The 18,443-nt window shown below is 43.2% G+C and overlaps 1 protein-coding gene across 4 annotated transcripts in view; it reads right to left on the bottom strand.

Annotated features, from left to right (window-relative positions):
* The window catches only part of SIMC1 (SUMO interacting motifs containing 1), an 81,051-nt gene extending 64,998 nt beyond the window's left edge, over positions 1 to 16,053 (bottom strand). For all 4 annotated transcript variants that reach the window (XM_055324820.1, XM_055324823.1, XM_055324822.1 and 1 more), the window contains exon 1: positions 15,808 to 16,053. In XM_055324820.1, coding sequence (XP_055180795.1) covers positions 15,808 to 15,936 — 129 coding nt within the window. In that variant the 5' untranslated portion in view covers positions 15,937 to 16,053. The remainder of the gene's footprint in view (positions 1 to 15,807) is intronic.
* Positions 16,054 to 18,443: the final 2,390 nt, after the last annotated feature.

Below are 18,443 nucleotides of genomic sequence, written 5' to 3'. Positions count from 1 at the left end.
ATGTGGTGTAGCATGTTGATTGATTTTCAGATATTGAACCACCCCTGTAGTCCAAGAATAAATCCCATTTGATTGTGGTGAATAATCCTTTTAATGTACTGTCAGATTTGATTAGCTAGTATCTTGTTGAGAATTTCTGCATCAATGTTCATCAGGGATACTAGTCTGTAATTCCCCTTTTTTTGTGGGGTCTTTGGCTGGTTTTGGAATCAAGATAATGCTGGCCTTATGGAATGAGTTTGGAGGTTTTCCTTCCATTTCTCTTTTTTGGAACAGTTTCAGAAGAATAGGTATTAATTCTTCTTTTTTTAAAAAAAGATTTATTTATTTGACAGAGAGAGCAAGAGAGAGCACACGCGCGTGCACACAATCAGGGAGAGCAGCAAGCACAGGGAGAGGGAAAGGGAGAAGCAGACACTCCACTGAGAAGGGAGCCTGACCATGGGGCTCCATCCCAAGAGCCCAAGATCATGACCTCAGCCGAAGGCAGACACTTAGCCAACTGAGCCACCCAGGTGCCCCTTACTAATTCTTCTTTAAGTGGCAGAATTCCCCTGGGAAGCCATCTGGCCCTGGACTTTTTTGTTGGGTGATTTTTGGCTACGGATTCAATTTCTTTTCTGGAAATGGGTCTGTTGAAATTTTCTATTTCTTTCTGTTTCAGTCCCAATATTTTTGTGCCAGTTGATTCCTGACTTGTGACCCAGTATGTGATCTGTTCTGGGGAATGTTTCAAGGGCGCTTGAAAAGAATGTGTATTTTGCCAAATGAAATGCTCTGAATATATCTGTAAAGTCCATCTGATCCAGTGTGTCATTCAAAGACATTGTTTTCTTACTGATCTTCTGCTTAGATGATCTGTCCATTGCTGTGAGTGGGTTGTTAAAGTCTCCTACTATTATTGTATTATCAATGAGTTTAAGTTTGTTATTATTGGATTTATATATTTGGCGGCTCCCAAGTTGGGGACCTAAATATTTGCAATTGTTAGATCTCCTTGTTGGATAGATATCTTTATTATGGTATAGTGCGCTTTTTCATCTCTTATAACAGTCTTTGGTTTAAAATCTAGTTTGTCTGATACAAGTATGGCTACTACAGGTTTCTTCTGATGTCCATTAGACATGATAAATGGTTCTCCATGCCCTCAATTTCAATCTGGAGGTATCTGTGGGTCTAAAATGAGTCTCTTGTAATCAGCCTATCAATGGGTCTTGTTTCTTTATCCACTCTGATACCTTTTGTGTCTTTTGATTGGAGCATTTAGTCCACTTACATTCAGAGTAATTACTGATAGATATGAATTTAGTGTCATTATATTACCTGAAGGAAAGCCTGGTCCTGTTTCCACCAGAACTGAAGCTGACTCTTTGGACACTCTGTGATCAGTAGACTTCGTACATGCAAGGTGACTGCTGGTCTTCTGGGGGAGCTGTTTGGTGTACTGGCTCACAGTCAGACCTGTCCTAGTAAAGATGCCCCTGCAGGGTACAGTGGAGCAGGGTTTGGTGGATTTAGTCTCTAGCCTCTACTGAGGGCACTGTGTTGCTCACTGAAGACCAACTATGCTGGGAGTGAAGGGAGTGGTGGTGGAAAATGGTCTCACCCTGCCCTCTCAGCCAAGGAGGGGAACTCGTGGCTACCATTGTTCAGGAAGCCCTCACAGAAAAGGGAACAATCTCCCCTCCTGTGACCCAGGCCTCCTTTGGATCCCTGCCCTTGATTTGTCTGTGATGGGGCACTGGCATGCCTGGTGCCAATATTCTCCCATGTTTTATCTCTGGTGCATGGCTAGGATTCAAAATTCCAAATCTTAAAGGACCCCTGGCAAAGGTGCAAATGCACTCCCCTTCCCAGGAGGAGAGCCTCCCAGTGCTGCATCCAGTGCCACTGTCCCAGAAAAGCAGTTGCACAGCCACGCAGGTGCCTGGAGTCTATGGTGAAGTACAGCAAAAAGCTGTGACCAGGTTATCTGTCCTCAGCACGTGTCTCTGTCCTCTGCTGTTGAATGGCCTTAAATGGATCCCTTGTCCTTGGAGAGGCAATATACCCTCTTACAAAAGTACTCCAGGAAGGGGAACATTCTCTCCCAGTGCAACCCAGTGGATCCCTATACAGTGCAATCTACTGTCTGCTCCTTGGCCTCTCTTCTTCCTCTATCCAGGAACACTGCTGCCTGACAGATTTGACTCCAGCAAATGACTTGTGCTTTCTAATTTGTAAAGTTATTAATCACTGATTCAATTTAATAGATATAGGCCTACTCAGATAGTCTGTTCATGTAGCTTTTGTAACAAAAATCTTAAAGTTTAAAAAGTGTTTGTTCTTTTCCAAATTAATCTATACATTCAATAAATACCAAGCAAAATTCCAATAGTATTTTTAAAAGGAATGGATGAGATGACTCAAAAGTTCATCTGAAAGAGAAAAAGGTCAAGAATAACATAAAAAATTATAAGGGAAAACAAAAGATAAGTGAGGAGGTGAAAAGGGTTCCTGGATCCAATTTCACTGCATCTGGTGAAGGCTTCCCCATACCAACAAGCAACTCCCAGACACCAGTGTCAGAGAATTCAACTCAACTTTGACACTATCTTCCTGGAGATAGAATCAGATTCCACAGGTAAAGAGCTCAGTTCCAAAAACTTCTAAATCCTCTCTAGGTGTGCCACTCTCCCAGCACTTCTGAGTTCACCAACCCAGAAGCTCTCCAAATCTTGTCCTTTGGGTTTTTATGAAGCTTTCATTACATTGTTACAATTAATTAAATCATTGGTCATTGGTGGTTGAAGTCAATCTCTAGGCCCTCTCCACTCTCTGGAGGTTGAAGGATGGAACTGAAAGTTCCAATCCTCTAATCACATGGCTGGCTTCACTGGCAAACAGGTCCATCCTTAGGTGTTTTCTAAATGCCACCTCATTAACATAACAAAGAACATCTTTAAAGTCTCATCACTTCAGGAGTTTCAAGGGTTTTGAGAGCTGTGAGCCAAGAACCAAGGATGAAGACCAAATATACATGAGAAATACATATATATTGTCATCTGAATAATCAAATATATATATATATATATTCCTTAAAAATCACAATATCATAGGAAGCTTTGCCCTACTAAATATAAACTGAAGAGCTTCAATAATTAAAATATACAGAAAATAGGTCCAATTTAAATGAAAACTTAGTTTATAACAGTTTTTCATATAATTGAGTCGATAATTTGACAGCATTTAATGAGCTAACCATTTAAGAAGAGTTTTTCCTTTCAGCAAAATTCTAGAAAATCGGAACGTTAGACTATGAAATTTGGCACAAATCTAAAAAGTTTGATAATACCCAGGTTGGCTACAGTACAAGAAAACAGGTATTCTTATATACAGTTTGTATAAGAATATATGTTATAATCTTTTGGAAGTATAATCTGGTGGCTATGTATCAATCAGTGATCTTAACTGCAAGTATGAAACAAAACAAATCCCCCTCAAAACCCCTCTAATTTAACCACAAAAGGAACTTATTAAAGGTTAATGAGTAGCTTCTAGAATCCAGACAAGTGCCTGAAAACTAAGCTTGGAATCTATACAGTCTGAATCTGGTGCTGCAAACCATGTTGCACAACTGAATGCCCCATTATCACAGTCACTGTGCGCAAACACCCCAGCCTATATGGCCAGCAGCACCAGTGTTGTACTCTGCCACCAGAACTGTTATAATTGCTAAATGTCATTGCTGATGCCATCTCACCAAAATGGAGTCCACTGACTCTGCTTCTTCCCATCATCAGCTTCCTATTTAAAGTTTAGAGTAAGTATATCTGACTGGTATCTGAGACTGAAGCCTGAGAAGGTATCTGGCATATCAGCTTATTTGGGAAGAAACAGATGGTATCTCCAAAGATGGGAGTTCCGCAAACACAGTTCTGGGGTTCTGATACTAGGATCCCACAGAGAATGCACTATGTCCACAAAATGGCATATATTAAAATTATAAATACACATTATTCTTTAACTCCAAAATTCCACCATAAGAAATTTGTCCTACAAGCATGTTCTTATGACCATGCAAGAGAGTTCATCACACCATAGTGTGTAATAGCAAAAAAACCTAAAATCTGTAAGGGGCTGATCCAATAATTATGGTATTTTTTAGAATATCAGAATAACATGCAGTTGATAAAATATTTGTTGAATGTATGCTATGTGTCAGGAATCATGTTATGCACTAGGGTACCACTGTAAGCAAAATGAGCAATAATCTGAATGAGGTACTAATATTTTTTATTTTATTTTTTTAAGATTTTATTTATTTATTTGAGAGAATGTGAGCACAAGTGGTGGGGGGGCAGAGGGAGAAGGATAAGCAGACAACCCACTGAGCAGGGAGCCTGATGCAGGGCTGGCTCCCAGGACCCTGGGATCATGATCTGTGTTGAAGACAGCCACTTAATCAACTGAGCCACCCAGGTGCATCCTCCCTCCCCACTTTAAAAAAGATTTTATTTATTTGAAAGAGAGAGCACAAGTGCAGAGAAGGGCAGAGGGAGAGGGTTAAGAAGACTTCCTGCTCACCCCCAATGTGGGGCTTGATCCCAGGCACCATTATTTATTTCTTGGCTCTCCCATTACAGAAGGGAGACATTACTGTAACAAAACTTACCAAGAGTAAAAGATTCCTTAGAAAACCAGTAATACAAATTTTGTTTCTCCTTGAATAAACAGTTACTGAGCACTGCTTCTGTTTAAGGCATTAAGTTAATTGATGGGGATATGGCTATGTCCAACTGTGAACTTATATTTGGGGGAAGGGATTGAGAAAGAGAAGATGATTTTTAAAAATATCTTAAAGTCTATGATAGAGTTTAAAAAATATTTTTTTGGAGGATCCCTGGGTGGTGCAGCGGTTTGGCGCCTGCCTTTGGCCCAGGGCGCGGTCCTGGAGACCCAGGATCGAGTCCCACGTCGGGCTCCTGGTGCATGGAGCCTGCTTCTCCCTCTGCCTGTGTCTCTGCCTCTCTCTCTCTCTCTCTCTCTCTCTCTGTGACTATCATAAATAAATAAAAAAAATAATTTTTTGGGATGCCTGGGTGGCTCAGCAGTTGAGTGTCTGCCTTTGGCTCAGGGCATGATCCTGGAGTCCCAGGATCAAGTCCCACATTGGGCTCCCTACATGGAGCCTGCTTCTCTCCTTGCCTGTCTCTTGCCTCTCTTTCTGTGTCTCTCATGGATAAATAAATAAAATCTTGAAAAATTTTTTTTATTTAAAAGGCCCCAATGGGTCTATCCTTACAAATGATACACTGAAAAAAAACCCAGAATTATATTTTGCAACTTGCTTTATTCAACTTATCCATTTATATCTAGTATCTCCAGAGGAGGTGCCCTTGGAAACCTGGTAAGAGGTTTGCAAGTTTACCCCAGGATTTTCAAGATTGGGACTAGTAGTGGTAAACCTGCTTTATCAGTTAGCACCTGCTTGACCTTACCTAGATTCTTCATCTATCAAATTGGGAAAGTAACAGTACTAACCTTACAGGGCTACAGTGAAATTACATGAATTAATGTAGGCAAAGTACTTGATTAGCATACTGCTTGGCATTAATGCTAGCTACTTTTACTATGTGAGGCTCACCATGATTTACATGCTCAATCCTATCTGGTAACCAGTCATTCAAAATTAGAACACTAGTTCCAGGATAAGAAAGGCACAGGATTCAAAGACAGTTTTATTGATTGCAAAAAAGTAAACCTCATAAAATGAAAATTAAACCATGTTTCTAATTAGAAAGATAGTATTATAAAGATATTAATTCTTTTTAAATTAACTTATAAATCTAGTGTAGTGGTTCTGTACCAGTGGCAATTTTGCCCTTCAGGAGACATTTGGCAGTGTCTGAAGACATTTTTCATTGTTACAAGTCAGGGGAGAGGAAGAGTGCTGCTACTGGCTGGCATCTAGTGGGCAAAGACCAAAGATGCAACTAAACATTCCATAGTACACAGGACAGCCTCCTACAACAAAGAATTGTCTGATCCAAAGAAATCCTGATATAATGATATCCTTGACAAAATTATTCTAAAATTCTTTTGGAGGACTAAATGGGTACAATCACCAAGAAATTTTTCGGGGGGGGGGGAATAAGGAGATGTAATTGCTCTATTAGATACCCCCCAAAAATACTATCAAACCACAGAAATAGAACAGTAGAATTCTGTCATTGAGAATAGACAAATCAATGAAACACAAAAAGAAAATCCAGAAACAGATATAAGTGTGTAAAATAATTTGGCGTTAAAAATGTGTTTCGGGGCTCAATCAGTTAAGCATCTGTCTTTGGCTCAGGTCATGATCCCAGAGTTCTGGAATCAAGTCACACATTGGGCTCCCTGCTCAGTGGGAGTCTGCTTCTCCCTCTGCCCCTCATCCCATTTGTGCTCTCTCTCAAATAAATAAAATCTTAAAAAAAAAATGTGTTTCAAGGGGCAGCTGGGTGGTGCAGTCAGTTGAGTGGCCAACTCTTGGTTTCAACTCAGGTCGTGATCTCAGGGTCTTGGGATGGAGCCTTGCATCAGGCTCACATTCAGCATGGAGTCTGCTTCAGGATTCTCTCTCTACACCTATCCACTACCCCTACTCACTTGTACTCTCTCTCTAAAATAAATAAATAAATCTTTAAAAAATGTGTTTGAGGTAAGTGAAGAAAAAGATAACTATGTGAGAAATTATTCCCAGACAACTGATTAACATCATATATTATAAACTCTAACATCTAGAATGTTTTCCCCATACATATGGAATCAGAATGCATCTAGTTGTTGGTCTCACATTTCATGTATTAGTTTCTTTTTTTTCCTGAAAAGCTATTTGTAAGTTGACAGCAAATATTACAATTTGGTACTATCTTAGAAATTTGGCAATACTGTATATGGAAAATGGTGAGCATACTTCATGTCATATAAAACATTTCAGATGAATTAAAGATCTAAATGTTAAAAATGAGATAGTAAAAGACCAATAAAAAGGAAATAAATAGAAAGTAATCTCAGGAAGAAAAGATCTATCTAAACATAAAACAAATAAAAAACCCCATAAAGGTAAAAAGGTGCATAAATACATATATAAAAGTGTAAAGACACCACCCACAAACTACAGATTTCTAAATTTAGTGTATTCCCAATTTTAAAAGTAGAAATTGTTTGAAAGTTGACCAAATGATTTTAAAGTTATGACAGAATAAATGCACAAAAGTAGTCAAAAAAATTCTTAAAAGATCAATGAAGAGTTTTTTCTGCTTATTATGATTATTTATTTTTATTTTTAAAGTAGGCTCCAGGGCAGCCCCGGTGGCTCAGTGGTTTGGCGCCGCCTGCAGCCCGGGGTGTGATCCTGGAGACTTGGGATCAAGTCCCACGTTGGGCTCCCTGCATGGAGCCTGCTTCTCCCTCTGCCTGTGTCTCTGCCTCTCTCTCTCTGTGTCTCTCATGAATAAATGAATAAAAGCTTAAAAAAAAATAAAGTAGGTTCCAGGCCCAACATGGGGCTTGAACTCACAATCCTGAGACCAAAAGTCATGTGCTCTACTGACAGAGACAGCCAGGCTCTTCTTCTGTGCCCCTTTTCTGCTTATATTAAAGTAGCATGTACCAAGGCCAGAATAGAAGGTCCAAAAATAAACATAAAAATATATAAAAGTTTACCATTTGATAAATGTAGTATTTCTTTAAACCACTGGGTAGAAACGGTAGATAATTCAATAAACAATTTTGGGACAACTAGCTAACCAACCGGAAGTAAAAATATTACTGTTTTTACCCTTTTTTGAAACTGATTTCAGGTGGATTAATAAATTAAATGTAAAAAATATTTTTATAATCTTTTTTTCTTATTTTTATAATTTTAAGAGGAAAGCCTTTCTAAGGAAAAGAGTGATAGGACTGACAACATAAGAATTTAAAACTTCTGTAGAGAACCAAAATAAGTCAAAAGTTTGGGGGGGAATGTAATATGTATGACACAGGGGGCTGTATTAGTTTCCTAGCACAAATTACTGCAAACTGGCTTAAAACAACAGAAGTTTTTCCTCCCACAGTTCTGGAGGCTTAAAAGTCAAAATCAAGCTTTCTGCAATGCCATGCTCCCTTGAAGTCTCTAGGGAAGAATCTGTTCCAAGCCTTTCTCTTAGCTTCTGGCATCACTAGAAATCCTTGGCATTCTTCGATTTGCAGCTGCAACTCCCATCTTTGCTTCCATTGTCACATGGTGTTCTTCCTCTGTCTTCATGTCTTCTTATACGGGCACCAGTCACATTGGATTAAGGGCCCACCCTACTCTGCATGACCTCATCTTGAATTATAACATCTGCAATGACCTCATTTCCAAATAAGATCACATTTCTGTAGTGGTGGTTAGGATTTCAACATATCTTTTTGGAGGACCCAATTCAACCCATAAAAAGTCTTTAATATGTAAGGTAAATTTACAAAAACACCCCAATAGGAGAACAGGTAATTCTCACATGTACACACACAATCTCTTTTTCTCCCTCTTTCTCTATATATCCAATATATTTACTGGTGATAGAAATGTCCAGGTCTACTACATGCTGAGCATGCTCTGACCTCTGACTTCACTAGTTGTTCCTCCTTCCCTTGCCTTCACCTGAGGTAGGTAGTCACTGTGGTGTGCCCTACCATTAGGTCCAGGATGCTCTTCCTCTTGTAGATTCTTAGCCTAGATGATCTCATTCAGATAAATGATTTTACTACAATCTATGTGCCAATGACACCAAATTTGTGTCCTTAGTCAGAACTTCTCCCCTGGCCTCCAAACTCAGTACAAACAATATACCTTGCATCTCCAGTTGGCTGTTCTATAAGCATCTTAACTTACAACACTTTCAAAACAGAACTCTTGTATCTTTCTTCCAATCTTGTTCCTCCTCCAAGTCTTCATTTCAATGAAGGACACCAACATGCATCGTGGCTCAGGCCCAAACCAGGACATCATTCTTGATTACTCCCTTTCCCTCATTGTCCCCATCCAAGTTCCTAAGACTTGTTGATTTTACTTCCTAAATATCTACCAAATCCTTCCAGTATCCCTGCCCACTCTATTCGAACCTACAGTTATTTTTGGTCTGGATTACTGCAGCAATCTTAAAAAATGATTTAATTCCACTTTGGTCCTCTTAAAAAAAAGGTGACTATACTTCTGGTTTGTTTGGGACAGTTCCAATTTTTACCTGTTGCTTGACATCCCCTCTAGTCAGCAACCACTTTCATTTGCAAAAGGATTCCCATTTGTATACTAAAGTATAGGGTTACCTTACATTTCAATCCTATCTTTTCACAGTAGCTAAAGTTACCTTTTTTTAAATTTTTTTTAATTTTTTTTATTTATTTATGATAGTCACAGAGAGAGAAAGAGAGAGAGAGAGAGAGAGAGAGAGAGAGAGAGAGAGACATAGGCAGAGGGAGAAGCAGGCTCCATGCACCGGGAGCCCGATGTGGGATTCGATCCTGGGTCTCCAGGATCGCGCCCTGGGCCAAAGGCAGGCGCCAAACCGCTGCGCCACCCAGGGATACCTAAAGTTACCTTTTAAAAAATGTATATCACATTTTGTCATTCCCCTGCCTGAAACTTTTCAAAGATTTCTTATTACATAAGGATAAAATCTGAACTACTTATTGTGGTCTATAAAATCCTATATGACCTAGGCTATCTACTTCTCATCTCTTAGGGCTCTTGTTCACTCATTACAAGCTAAGGGGGCTGTAATTAGCTTTTCCATTCCTCCATTTAGTCATGCCATTTCTACTTCCAAGTCTTTGCTTTTGTTGCACCCTTTGCTGCTACCTTATTTCCTTAAATCGCATAACAAATCTAGTCTGTCATTTGTTCTCAGGTCAAATATTAACTCTTCAGTTAATATTCTTCTTTGAAACACAATCTAATGTTCCCAATTCCATCCAAATTACTATTACATTGTCCACTTATTAGTTGTTTATTGCTTATAATTCCCCACTAGAATGTAGGTCCATTGTTACCTTATTTACTTCTGGTCCCCAGGGTCAGAGTATGTGCTTAAAAGTATCTACTGAAAGAATGACTCACAACCAAAGAAAAAAATTAAAACTATGACCCCTCACAGAATTTGGCTATCATATTAGCAAAGATTAAAAAAACAAAAATGTCTATTTTTTTCTAACGCTCTGTATATTGTCTGACATTATATTTATGTGATTGTTTATTGTTTGTCTCCTCCTGACTAAAATAGAACCTCCACAAGGGCAGGGACTTGGTTTTATTCACATCTGTATTCTCAGTGCCTACAAATGCCTGGCATATAGTAAGTTCAGTAAATCTTTACCAAATAAATTGATAATATCTGGGGGTGACTAGGTAGTAGAGAAAGGATATGGTGAGAATTGGTGCACAATTTCTGTAGGAAACTTGGTAATATATATCAAGAGGTCTCAAAGAGGGCATATCTTTTGACTTCAACTCTTACTTTTAAGAGGAACTTATCCTAAACAAGTAAGTGAACAAGGATAAACAATTACTATTTTTTTAGAAGATTTTATTTACTGCGCAGCCCGGTGGTGCAGCGGTATAGTGCTGCCTGCAGCCCGGGGTGTGATCCTGGGGACCCGGGATTGAGTCCCATGTCGGTCGGGCTCCCTGCATGGAGCCTGCTTCTCCCTCTGTCTGTGTCTCTGCCTCTCTCTCTCTCTCTCTGTGTGTCTCTATGAATAAATAAATAAAATCTTAAAAAAAAGATTTTATTTACTTATTAATGAGAGACACACACACACACACACACAGAGAGGCACAGACATAGGCAGAGGGAGAAGCAGGCTCCATGCAGGGAGCCCAATGTGGGACTCGATCCTGAGACTCTAGGATCATGCCCTGAGCTGAAGGCAGATGCTCAACCGCTGAGCCACCCAGACGTGCCAAGGATAAAAAATTATTATTATTATTTTTAAAGACTTTATTTATTCATTCATGAAAGACCGAGAGAGAGAGAGAGGCAGAGAGAGAGAGAGAGAGAGAGGCAGAGACATAGGCAGAGGGAGAAGCAGGCTCCATGCAGGGAACTTGATATAGGACTTGATCCTGGGTCTTCAGGATCACACCCTGAGCTGAAGGCAGGCGCTCAAACGCTGAGCCACCCAACTGTCTCGATAAGGACTTTACATAGGTTATGACAGAGAAAATTTAGAAATGTCAGCATGATATCCTTTAATAGATTATAAATCTGTACAATGAAATACATTAAAAATATTGAGAAGGACAGGCACCTCTGTGGGTCAGGTCATGATCTCAAGGTTTTGGAATCAAGCCTCATGTTGGGCTCCCTGCTCAGGAGGGAGCTTACGGGTCCCTCTGCCCTTCCTCCTGTTCATGCTCTCTCTCTCTCTCTCAAATAAATAAATACAATTTTTTAAAATATATTTTTTAAAGATTACTTATTTATTTATTCATGAGAGATACAGAGAGAGAGAGAGGCACAGACACAGGCAGAGGGAGAAGCAGGCTGCATGCAGGGAGCCTGACATGGGACTCAATCCCGGGTCTCTAGGATCAGGCCCTGGACCTGGCACTAAACCGCGGAGCCACCCAGGCTGCCCTAAATAAATAAAATCTTTTTTTAAAAAAGTTGCTCTTCATTAAAAAAATATATTGGGGAGGCATGTACTTATTGGTGCAGCAAGAGATAAAAAGTGCATCAAAAGGCAAACTAAAAACCCCACATGCTTAGCCTTGATGGTTCAGTTAGGCATCTGACCCTTGGTTTCAGCTCAGGTCCTGAGATAGAGTCCCACCCACGTCCAGCTCGTAGCATAATATGGAGTCTGCTTGGGATTCTCTCCCTCTCCCACTGCCCCTTCTCCTGCTTGCATTAGCACTCTGTTGCTCTTGTTCACTCTCTCTAAAAATGAATAAATTAAATCTTAAAAAAGGGACACCTGGGTGGCTCAGCAGTTGAGCCACTGCCTTCGGCTCAGGGCATGATCCTGGGGTTCAGGATCAAGTCCCACGTCAGGTTCCTTGCAGGGAGCCTGCTTCTCCCTCTGTTTATGTCTCTGCCCCCCCCCCCGTCTCTCATGAACAAATAAATAAAATCTTAAGAAAAACCCCACATGTATAGTGAAATTTCATTTTTGCAAAAACATGTATGGGGAAGACACACAGGTATGTATGAATACACAATGGCATTTACAGATAAAACTTTGGACAGACATACTTCAAAATGTTAACATTGGTTTCTAAAATTTTCTCCTACATATATTTCTAAACTTTTTATAATTAGGTCAACAAAAATTATCTGAACACATTTAGCTTTTATAAGTGGGAAACAAAAAGCAATTAAGTATTATGGAAAACAGAGAAACATTTTAGAAACTGAATGAAGACTAGAACCCAAGTTAAGGACTAGGGGTTCAGAAATGTTAACTACAGCATTGGAGATAGTTTTCTGATTTCCTGAATTTAAGCAAGTTGTTTTTCTTCAGTCAATATTTGTAAAAAAGAAAAATAAATAAAACTTGTTTCTTTTATTTCTTTGCCTGCCGAGCTTGAGAAGGTCAAAGCTTGGTTGAGAAATAGCACAAAGTGTATCAAAAGCTATCACTGATGCTAGGCATTTTCCTTGCATTGCCTCATTAAAAAACTTCTCATAGTCCTGCCAGGTATCAACATTTTCAAGTGCAAAAGCTGAGAAAGGAGCCCAAGCTCTCACGGCTGCTGTGTGAGACCTGGATTTGAACAGAGGTCTCTGTTGACCTCAGGGTCTTTTTTTTTTTTTAATGAGTATACTTTTTATTGCATTCTTTAAGGTATCACAAATAAGTCTGAAAAATCACCTGGCATCTTGCTGTTTCTGTTGCTGGACAACTCAGATCTTATTCATCAGCCTGCTGAACTGTTCCTTTTTCAGAAACATAGATACCATCCAAAAACTTTCTGATATCCTTGTCTTTAACAGTTGTCGCTTGCTGAATCAAAGCAGTGGAGTTCGAAACAAGTTCAATGTCATTTCCTTCAAGAATTAACTCATCTTTTTGGGCTTGAGATACAGAACAAGCAACACCTGGCCTCATCCGAACCCTGTGAATGTATTTTTTCACCTAAGAAATTTCGGATTTCAACAAGAGAACCATTCTCCTGAATAACAACATTGATGAGGAAGTGGGTACACTGGCTTCATCTTGTAACAGAAGCCCAGTGTCACGCCCTTGATCATGTTCTGTACGTGACCACAGAACGTGCGAACGGTAGCCAGTTCTTTTCTATTTCCCCACCATTTGTCAACTCTTCTTTTTCTTTCCGAGAAGACCGAGTTGTACACTGATGTGATTGAAGTCCCTTTGCAGGGTTCCTCTCGGGCCTTCACGATCACAGTATGTCCCTTCAGGGTGATTGCTGAAAATGGTCTTCATTCTAGCAACAGATGCGGCAAAGAGAGAGCGTCTCCCTCAGGGTCTTCAGGGAAAGGTAGATAAAGGAGTTTTACACTTTAACTTTGCACAATGCTTCTGATCTTTTACATGGTTATCCTACCACCCTATTTAATTTGCAAGAGTGATAAAAGGACTGAGCCTTGAGTTTTTAAGAAAATTGGAGTAAATACATGGAAAAGCAAGATTTACACTGGGTACTATTCAAAAGGCTCAAGATCAAAATGCTTGGTTGGGTAGTCACAGGGGAGGGGAGCAGTTTGAGTGTACTCATTCATATATGTGAAGGGCCTCAAGAGACACCACAGATTGGGATAAGGATGACATCTGTGCATTTGAAGAAGGGAGCTGGGCCAGGATGAGGGAAGTTGGGCAATACCTGGAAGGAAAAGGAGCTGGTAAGTTGACAAAGTTAAAGGGGGATTGAGAGAAGGAGCAATAGGAGAGAGGAAGACAGGAGGAAAGGCATAGTTATGAGTTATTCTGCAGTATTTTTTCCTTCCACTTTTTTTCCTTTCTATAGTCTTTTCACTGTTCATCTTCGTCATCAATTCGGCCCCCAGCGCTCTTTTCTATTTAGATGATTACCAATTCTCTCCAGTCCTGACTTTTCTCTAGAGTTCCACAGTCCTCTTCTTTGAGGTCCAAACTGAATGCAGCATCCCTTCTACTGCAATCCTGCTCCTACTCTTGTACTCACTCTCACTTACCAAACATCCGCTTGAACTGTTCTCTCTCCTCTTCCTTCAACCATTTTTTCATCCAATAAACATTAATTGTGGATCTATTGTGTTCTACACACTGCCATTCACTTACCAAGTTGGCTCACTTCTACTTTGAAAATCTCTTGTCTGTCCATCTCATTTAAATTCTTTTTTTTTAATTTTTTAAATTTTTATTTATTTATGATAGTCACAGAGAGAGAGAGAGGCAGAGACACAGGCAGAGGGAGAAGCAGGCTCCATGCACCCGAAGCCCGATGTGGGACTCGATTCCGGGCCTCCAGGATCGCGCCCTGGGCCAAAGGCAGGCGCCAAACCACTGCGCCACCCAGGGATCCCTCATTTAAATTCTTAACTGAGATTTCCTGAGAATCCTTCATGCTTGAACCATGGCCACTTAGGACTCTAAGTTAATTGGCTTTGCATGGCATTCATTTTGTAATGAGCACCTACCATTTAGCATTATACCTGGGACACAGAAGGGGCTCCCTGTGGAGACTTAGGGATTGCAAGCTGGCTGAGATCAAAGGAGCAGAAACTAGGAGATATGCATATGATAAAGGTGTCTTCCTTAAACTCTTGGTTACAGATCTATACAAATAAGAGCAGCATAAGAATTCTTTTATTTAGGGGAGGAGGCTGGGAACGCTGCTGGAAGTCTGATGTTGAGTCTTGTGGTAGAGAAAAAGCCTGTCCACCTCCCACCCACTTGTTGAATGTATCACCTTCCGTGAGAGGGACCACCACGGATGTTGTGTTCTCCTTTGTATCCCCCGGGGCCTAGTCCATCTAGCACACATTAGGGGTTCAGTAAATATCTGTGGAGGATTCTAGAAAGGCAGGGGCCGTATATATTTCATTCACCATCTCAGGAAAAAGGACAAAGGCTAAGGGGCTTGAGGGAAAAGGAAACAGAGCAAGATGTTTCCCTCCCTATTCCTCTAGAGCTTGGTAAACGTTTGCTAAGCGAAATAAATCGCCCTCCTGCACAACTCCAAAATCGGGCCCCTCGTTCGGCTGCCAGGCCCTGGAGCTCCGCCACCATCTGGCTCAGGCTCAGGCCCGCGCTTCCCTCTCTCCCAGCGCAGGCTCCTGTTACCTCCCTGCACACATCTGTACCCACCACAGGCCACACAATTACACGCTCCCGCGTCCCGGCCTCGAGATCCGGGCCAGCCCCCAGGACCGCGACGCCCCCGCCCCCCGCCCGGGGTCCCGCGGTCCCGCGGAGCCCGCGGCCGGGACGGAGACCCCTGCCTGCAGCCGGCGCCCGCACCCCCCCCGCAGGCGCGCCGGACGCCGTCCATGTGCTCAGCCCCCGTCGCCAGCCCCGGCCCGCTGCGGCCAGAGCCGGGAGCCCGGGAGCCCGGGAGCCCGGGAGGCCCGGGAGGCCCGGGAGGCCCGGCGGCCGCGGCCCCGGCCCGACGCGCTCCTCTAGGCGGGAGAGGCCCGCGGGCGGCGAGGCGGGAAGCGGCTGCAGCTGGGAGGCGCCGACGGGCGGGGGGCGGGGGCGCGCGGGACGGCGGGCCAAGCCGGGGGCGGGGAGGGGGAGGCGAAGGTGCGCGGCCTGAGGGGGGCGACGCTCCGGCCGCGGCGCCGCTTCGCTAGAGGCGGCTCGCTCACTCACCACGGTCCGGCGGGGCAGAGCGCCGGGGGTCCGAGACAGGGCCCGGCGGAGCCTCCGCGCCCTGCCCGAGCGGGCCCCCCCGGAGCTCTCGGAGCCGCTGTCGTCCGAGATCACGATGAAGTCCTCCATGGCTGCGGGCCCCGGCCAAGGCAGCGCGCGGGCGCCCGGCGACCCAGGCGGCAGCGGCAGCGACGGCGGCGGCGGCGGCGACTTCGGTTCCTGCTGCTGAGGCGGCGGCAGTGGCGGCGGTGGAGGCAACCGGAGCCATCACCCCGCCGGCCCCGCCCCTACCCGCCCCGAGCCCCGCCCCCGCCGGCCGGCCCCGCCCCTCCCGAGCCTGCCCCCCGGCGGCGGGCGTCGGGCGGCGGGCGCTGTGCGGGGCGGGGGCGCTGTGCGGGGCGGGGGCGCTAGTCCTCCCTTCCTGGGGGAGGGAGGAAAAGAGAGTGAGAAAAGCAAGTCGCAGCCGGTTTGGGCCGGTGTTGCGGTGGTGCGTGCGTGACGCTGAGGCTGCGAGGGCTTCCTCACCTGCTTCCAACTGACCAAGTGTGAAGCGAGGTGTGAACAGGCCTCTGACGGAGCGCGCGTCCATGACTGCGCCGGGGAGCGGCCTGGAGGGGAGGGCCCTGCCCTCTGAAGGACCCTGTGGAGGAGCCCGCGCTGGCTGAGGGTAGGTGGCCTGGCCTGTGGCCCAGCCGGGCACGGAGGCCCCACTCCCCTCTGCACACGTGCAGGACGTCTGTAGGATAAATTCCTAGAAGTGGAATTACTGGGTCAGAGGTGATGTTTCTGCTATTTTGGTGAGTGATGCCAGTTTACTGCTGCTAAATCGTACCAATTGGCAGTTTCACCAACAATCTGTGACTCAGGAATTTACGCTGTGAGATTTAGACGCTTGTCCAGCAGGATCACATACTTGAAAAAATGCACAGAGAAGCAAGCCATGAGGTGGTACACGCCAGGAATAATGACATCTTATGAGTGAGGAAACTTATAAAGATCAAAAAAAAAAAAAAGATATACCACATAGAAGTGGTAGGTAGTTGGCTGGTTGTAGCCGTACCAACAATTAAAATCGAATTAAGTTCTGTGTTACAATAAATGTGCGGTTATTGACCAATATCCCGTTGCTCACGCTCCAGCAGCTTGGTAATATGTGTCGACAGATTCACTGGGAAAATGTTTTTATCCAAAGATGGATTGGTTCTGGAAGGGATGATTATCAGGTGCTAAGCACTGTTTAGTGCAGTGATTCTCAAACTTTAGAGACCATCACAATCACCAAGACTTGTTCAAACAGATTTCTGGGTCCCACCCCAGAGTTTCTAAATCTGGGGTAGGAAATGTGAGCTCTGAATTTGTATTTCTGAGGTAATACAAATTTCCCAGGTAATGTTGATGCTGCTATTCTGGGGAAACCACACATTGGAAACCTCTGGTCTGGTGGGCGAGGAGTCTACTGCCAATGGATTTCAGAAGTTCTGGTCGAATGGCTGAAATCATCCCTGATGTGAAGGGATTCATTAAGTTATCTTCACCAGGGGCAGCCGGGGTGGCTCAGTGGTTTAGCGCTACCTTCAGCGCAGGGCCTGATCCTGGAGACCCGGGATGGAGTCCCGCATCCGGCCCCCTGCAGGAAGCCTGCTTCTCTCTCTGCCTATGTCTCTGCCTCTCTCTGTGTGTCTCTAAAAAATAAATAAATCTTTAAAAATAAATAAATAAAATCTTAAAAAAGTTATCTTTACCAAATGCCATTAAATATTTGATTTATTTAACTCCCTGCTTCTTGAAACACCATCCTCTCAAGGCTTCTGTGACTCTACGCCTCTATTACCACTTTTTTTCAGTCTCTTTGAATGGCTCCTGCTCTTCTACTCCTTAAATCTTAATGTTCCTCAGAGAGCTGACCTCCTATGAGAGGTCACATAGACTACCTTCACACACCTGTCCATACACAATGTCAACTATTCCCGTGGCTTTATTGTTTTTTTTTTAATTTTTATTTATTTATGATAGTCACACACACACACACACACACACACAGAGGCAGAGACATAGGCAGAGGGATAAGCAGGCTCCATGCCGGGAGCCCGAAGTGGGACTCGATCCAGGGTCTCCAGGATCACGCCCTGGGCCAAAGGCAGGCGCTAAACCGCTGTGCCACCCAGGGATCCCTATTTCTGTGGCTTTAAATGATAATTTTCATGCTGACAACTCCCTAAGTTTATCTCCCGCCCTGTCCTCAGAGCTCCAGATATATATATCCAAATGTGTATCAAGTCTCATAGGTGTCTCAAGTTGAATATGTCTAAAACTGAACTGTCCCCTCAAAAAAAAAAAAAATAAAGCCTGCTTCTTCTTTGTTCCCTATCTCAATGAGTAGTGGTACTACTAGCCAGCAATTGCTCAAGTGAGAAATTTGAACATTATGCTCGATTTCTACCTCTTTGTCACCAAGTCCTGTCCCTTTATCTCCTAAATATTTTTTGCACCCATTCACTTCTTTAGGCTTCTACTAGGACTTTAGGCAAGCTAAAATCACCTCTGGCCCAGTCTATGTAGCAGCCTCTTATCTAGGCTTCCTGAACCTATTCTTGCCCTCTTTCATTTCTTTTTCCACGTTCAGGCAAAATGATCTT

This window comes from Nyctereutes procyonoides, unplaced genomic scaffold (assembly GCF_905146905.1).
Source record: "Nyctereutes procyonoides isolate TBG_1078 unplaced genomic scaffold, NYPRO_anot_genome, whole genome shotgun sequence".
In the NCBI taxonomy this organism is placed as follows: domain Eukaryota; kingdom Metazoa; phylum Chordata; class Mammalia; order Carnivora; family Canidae; genus Nyctereutes; species Nyctereutes procyonoides.
The sequence above is the reverse complement of the archived record's forward strand: the minus strand, read 5'-3'. Positions and strand labels throughout refer to the sequence as shown.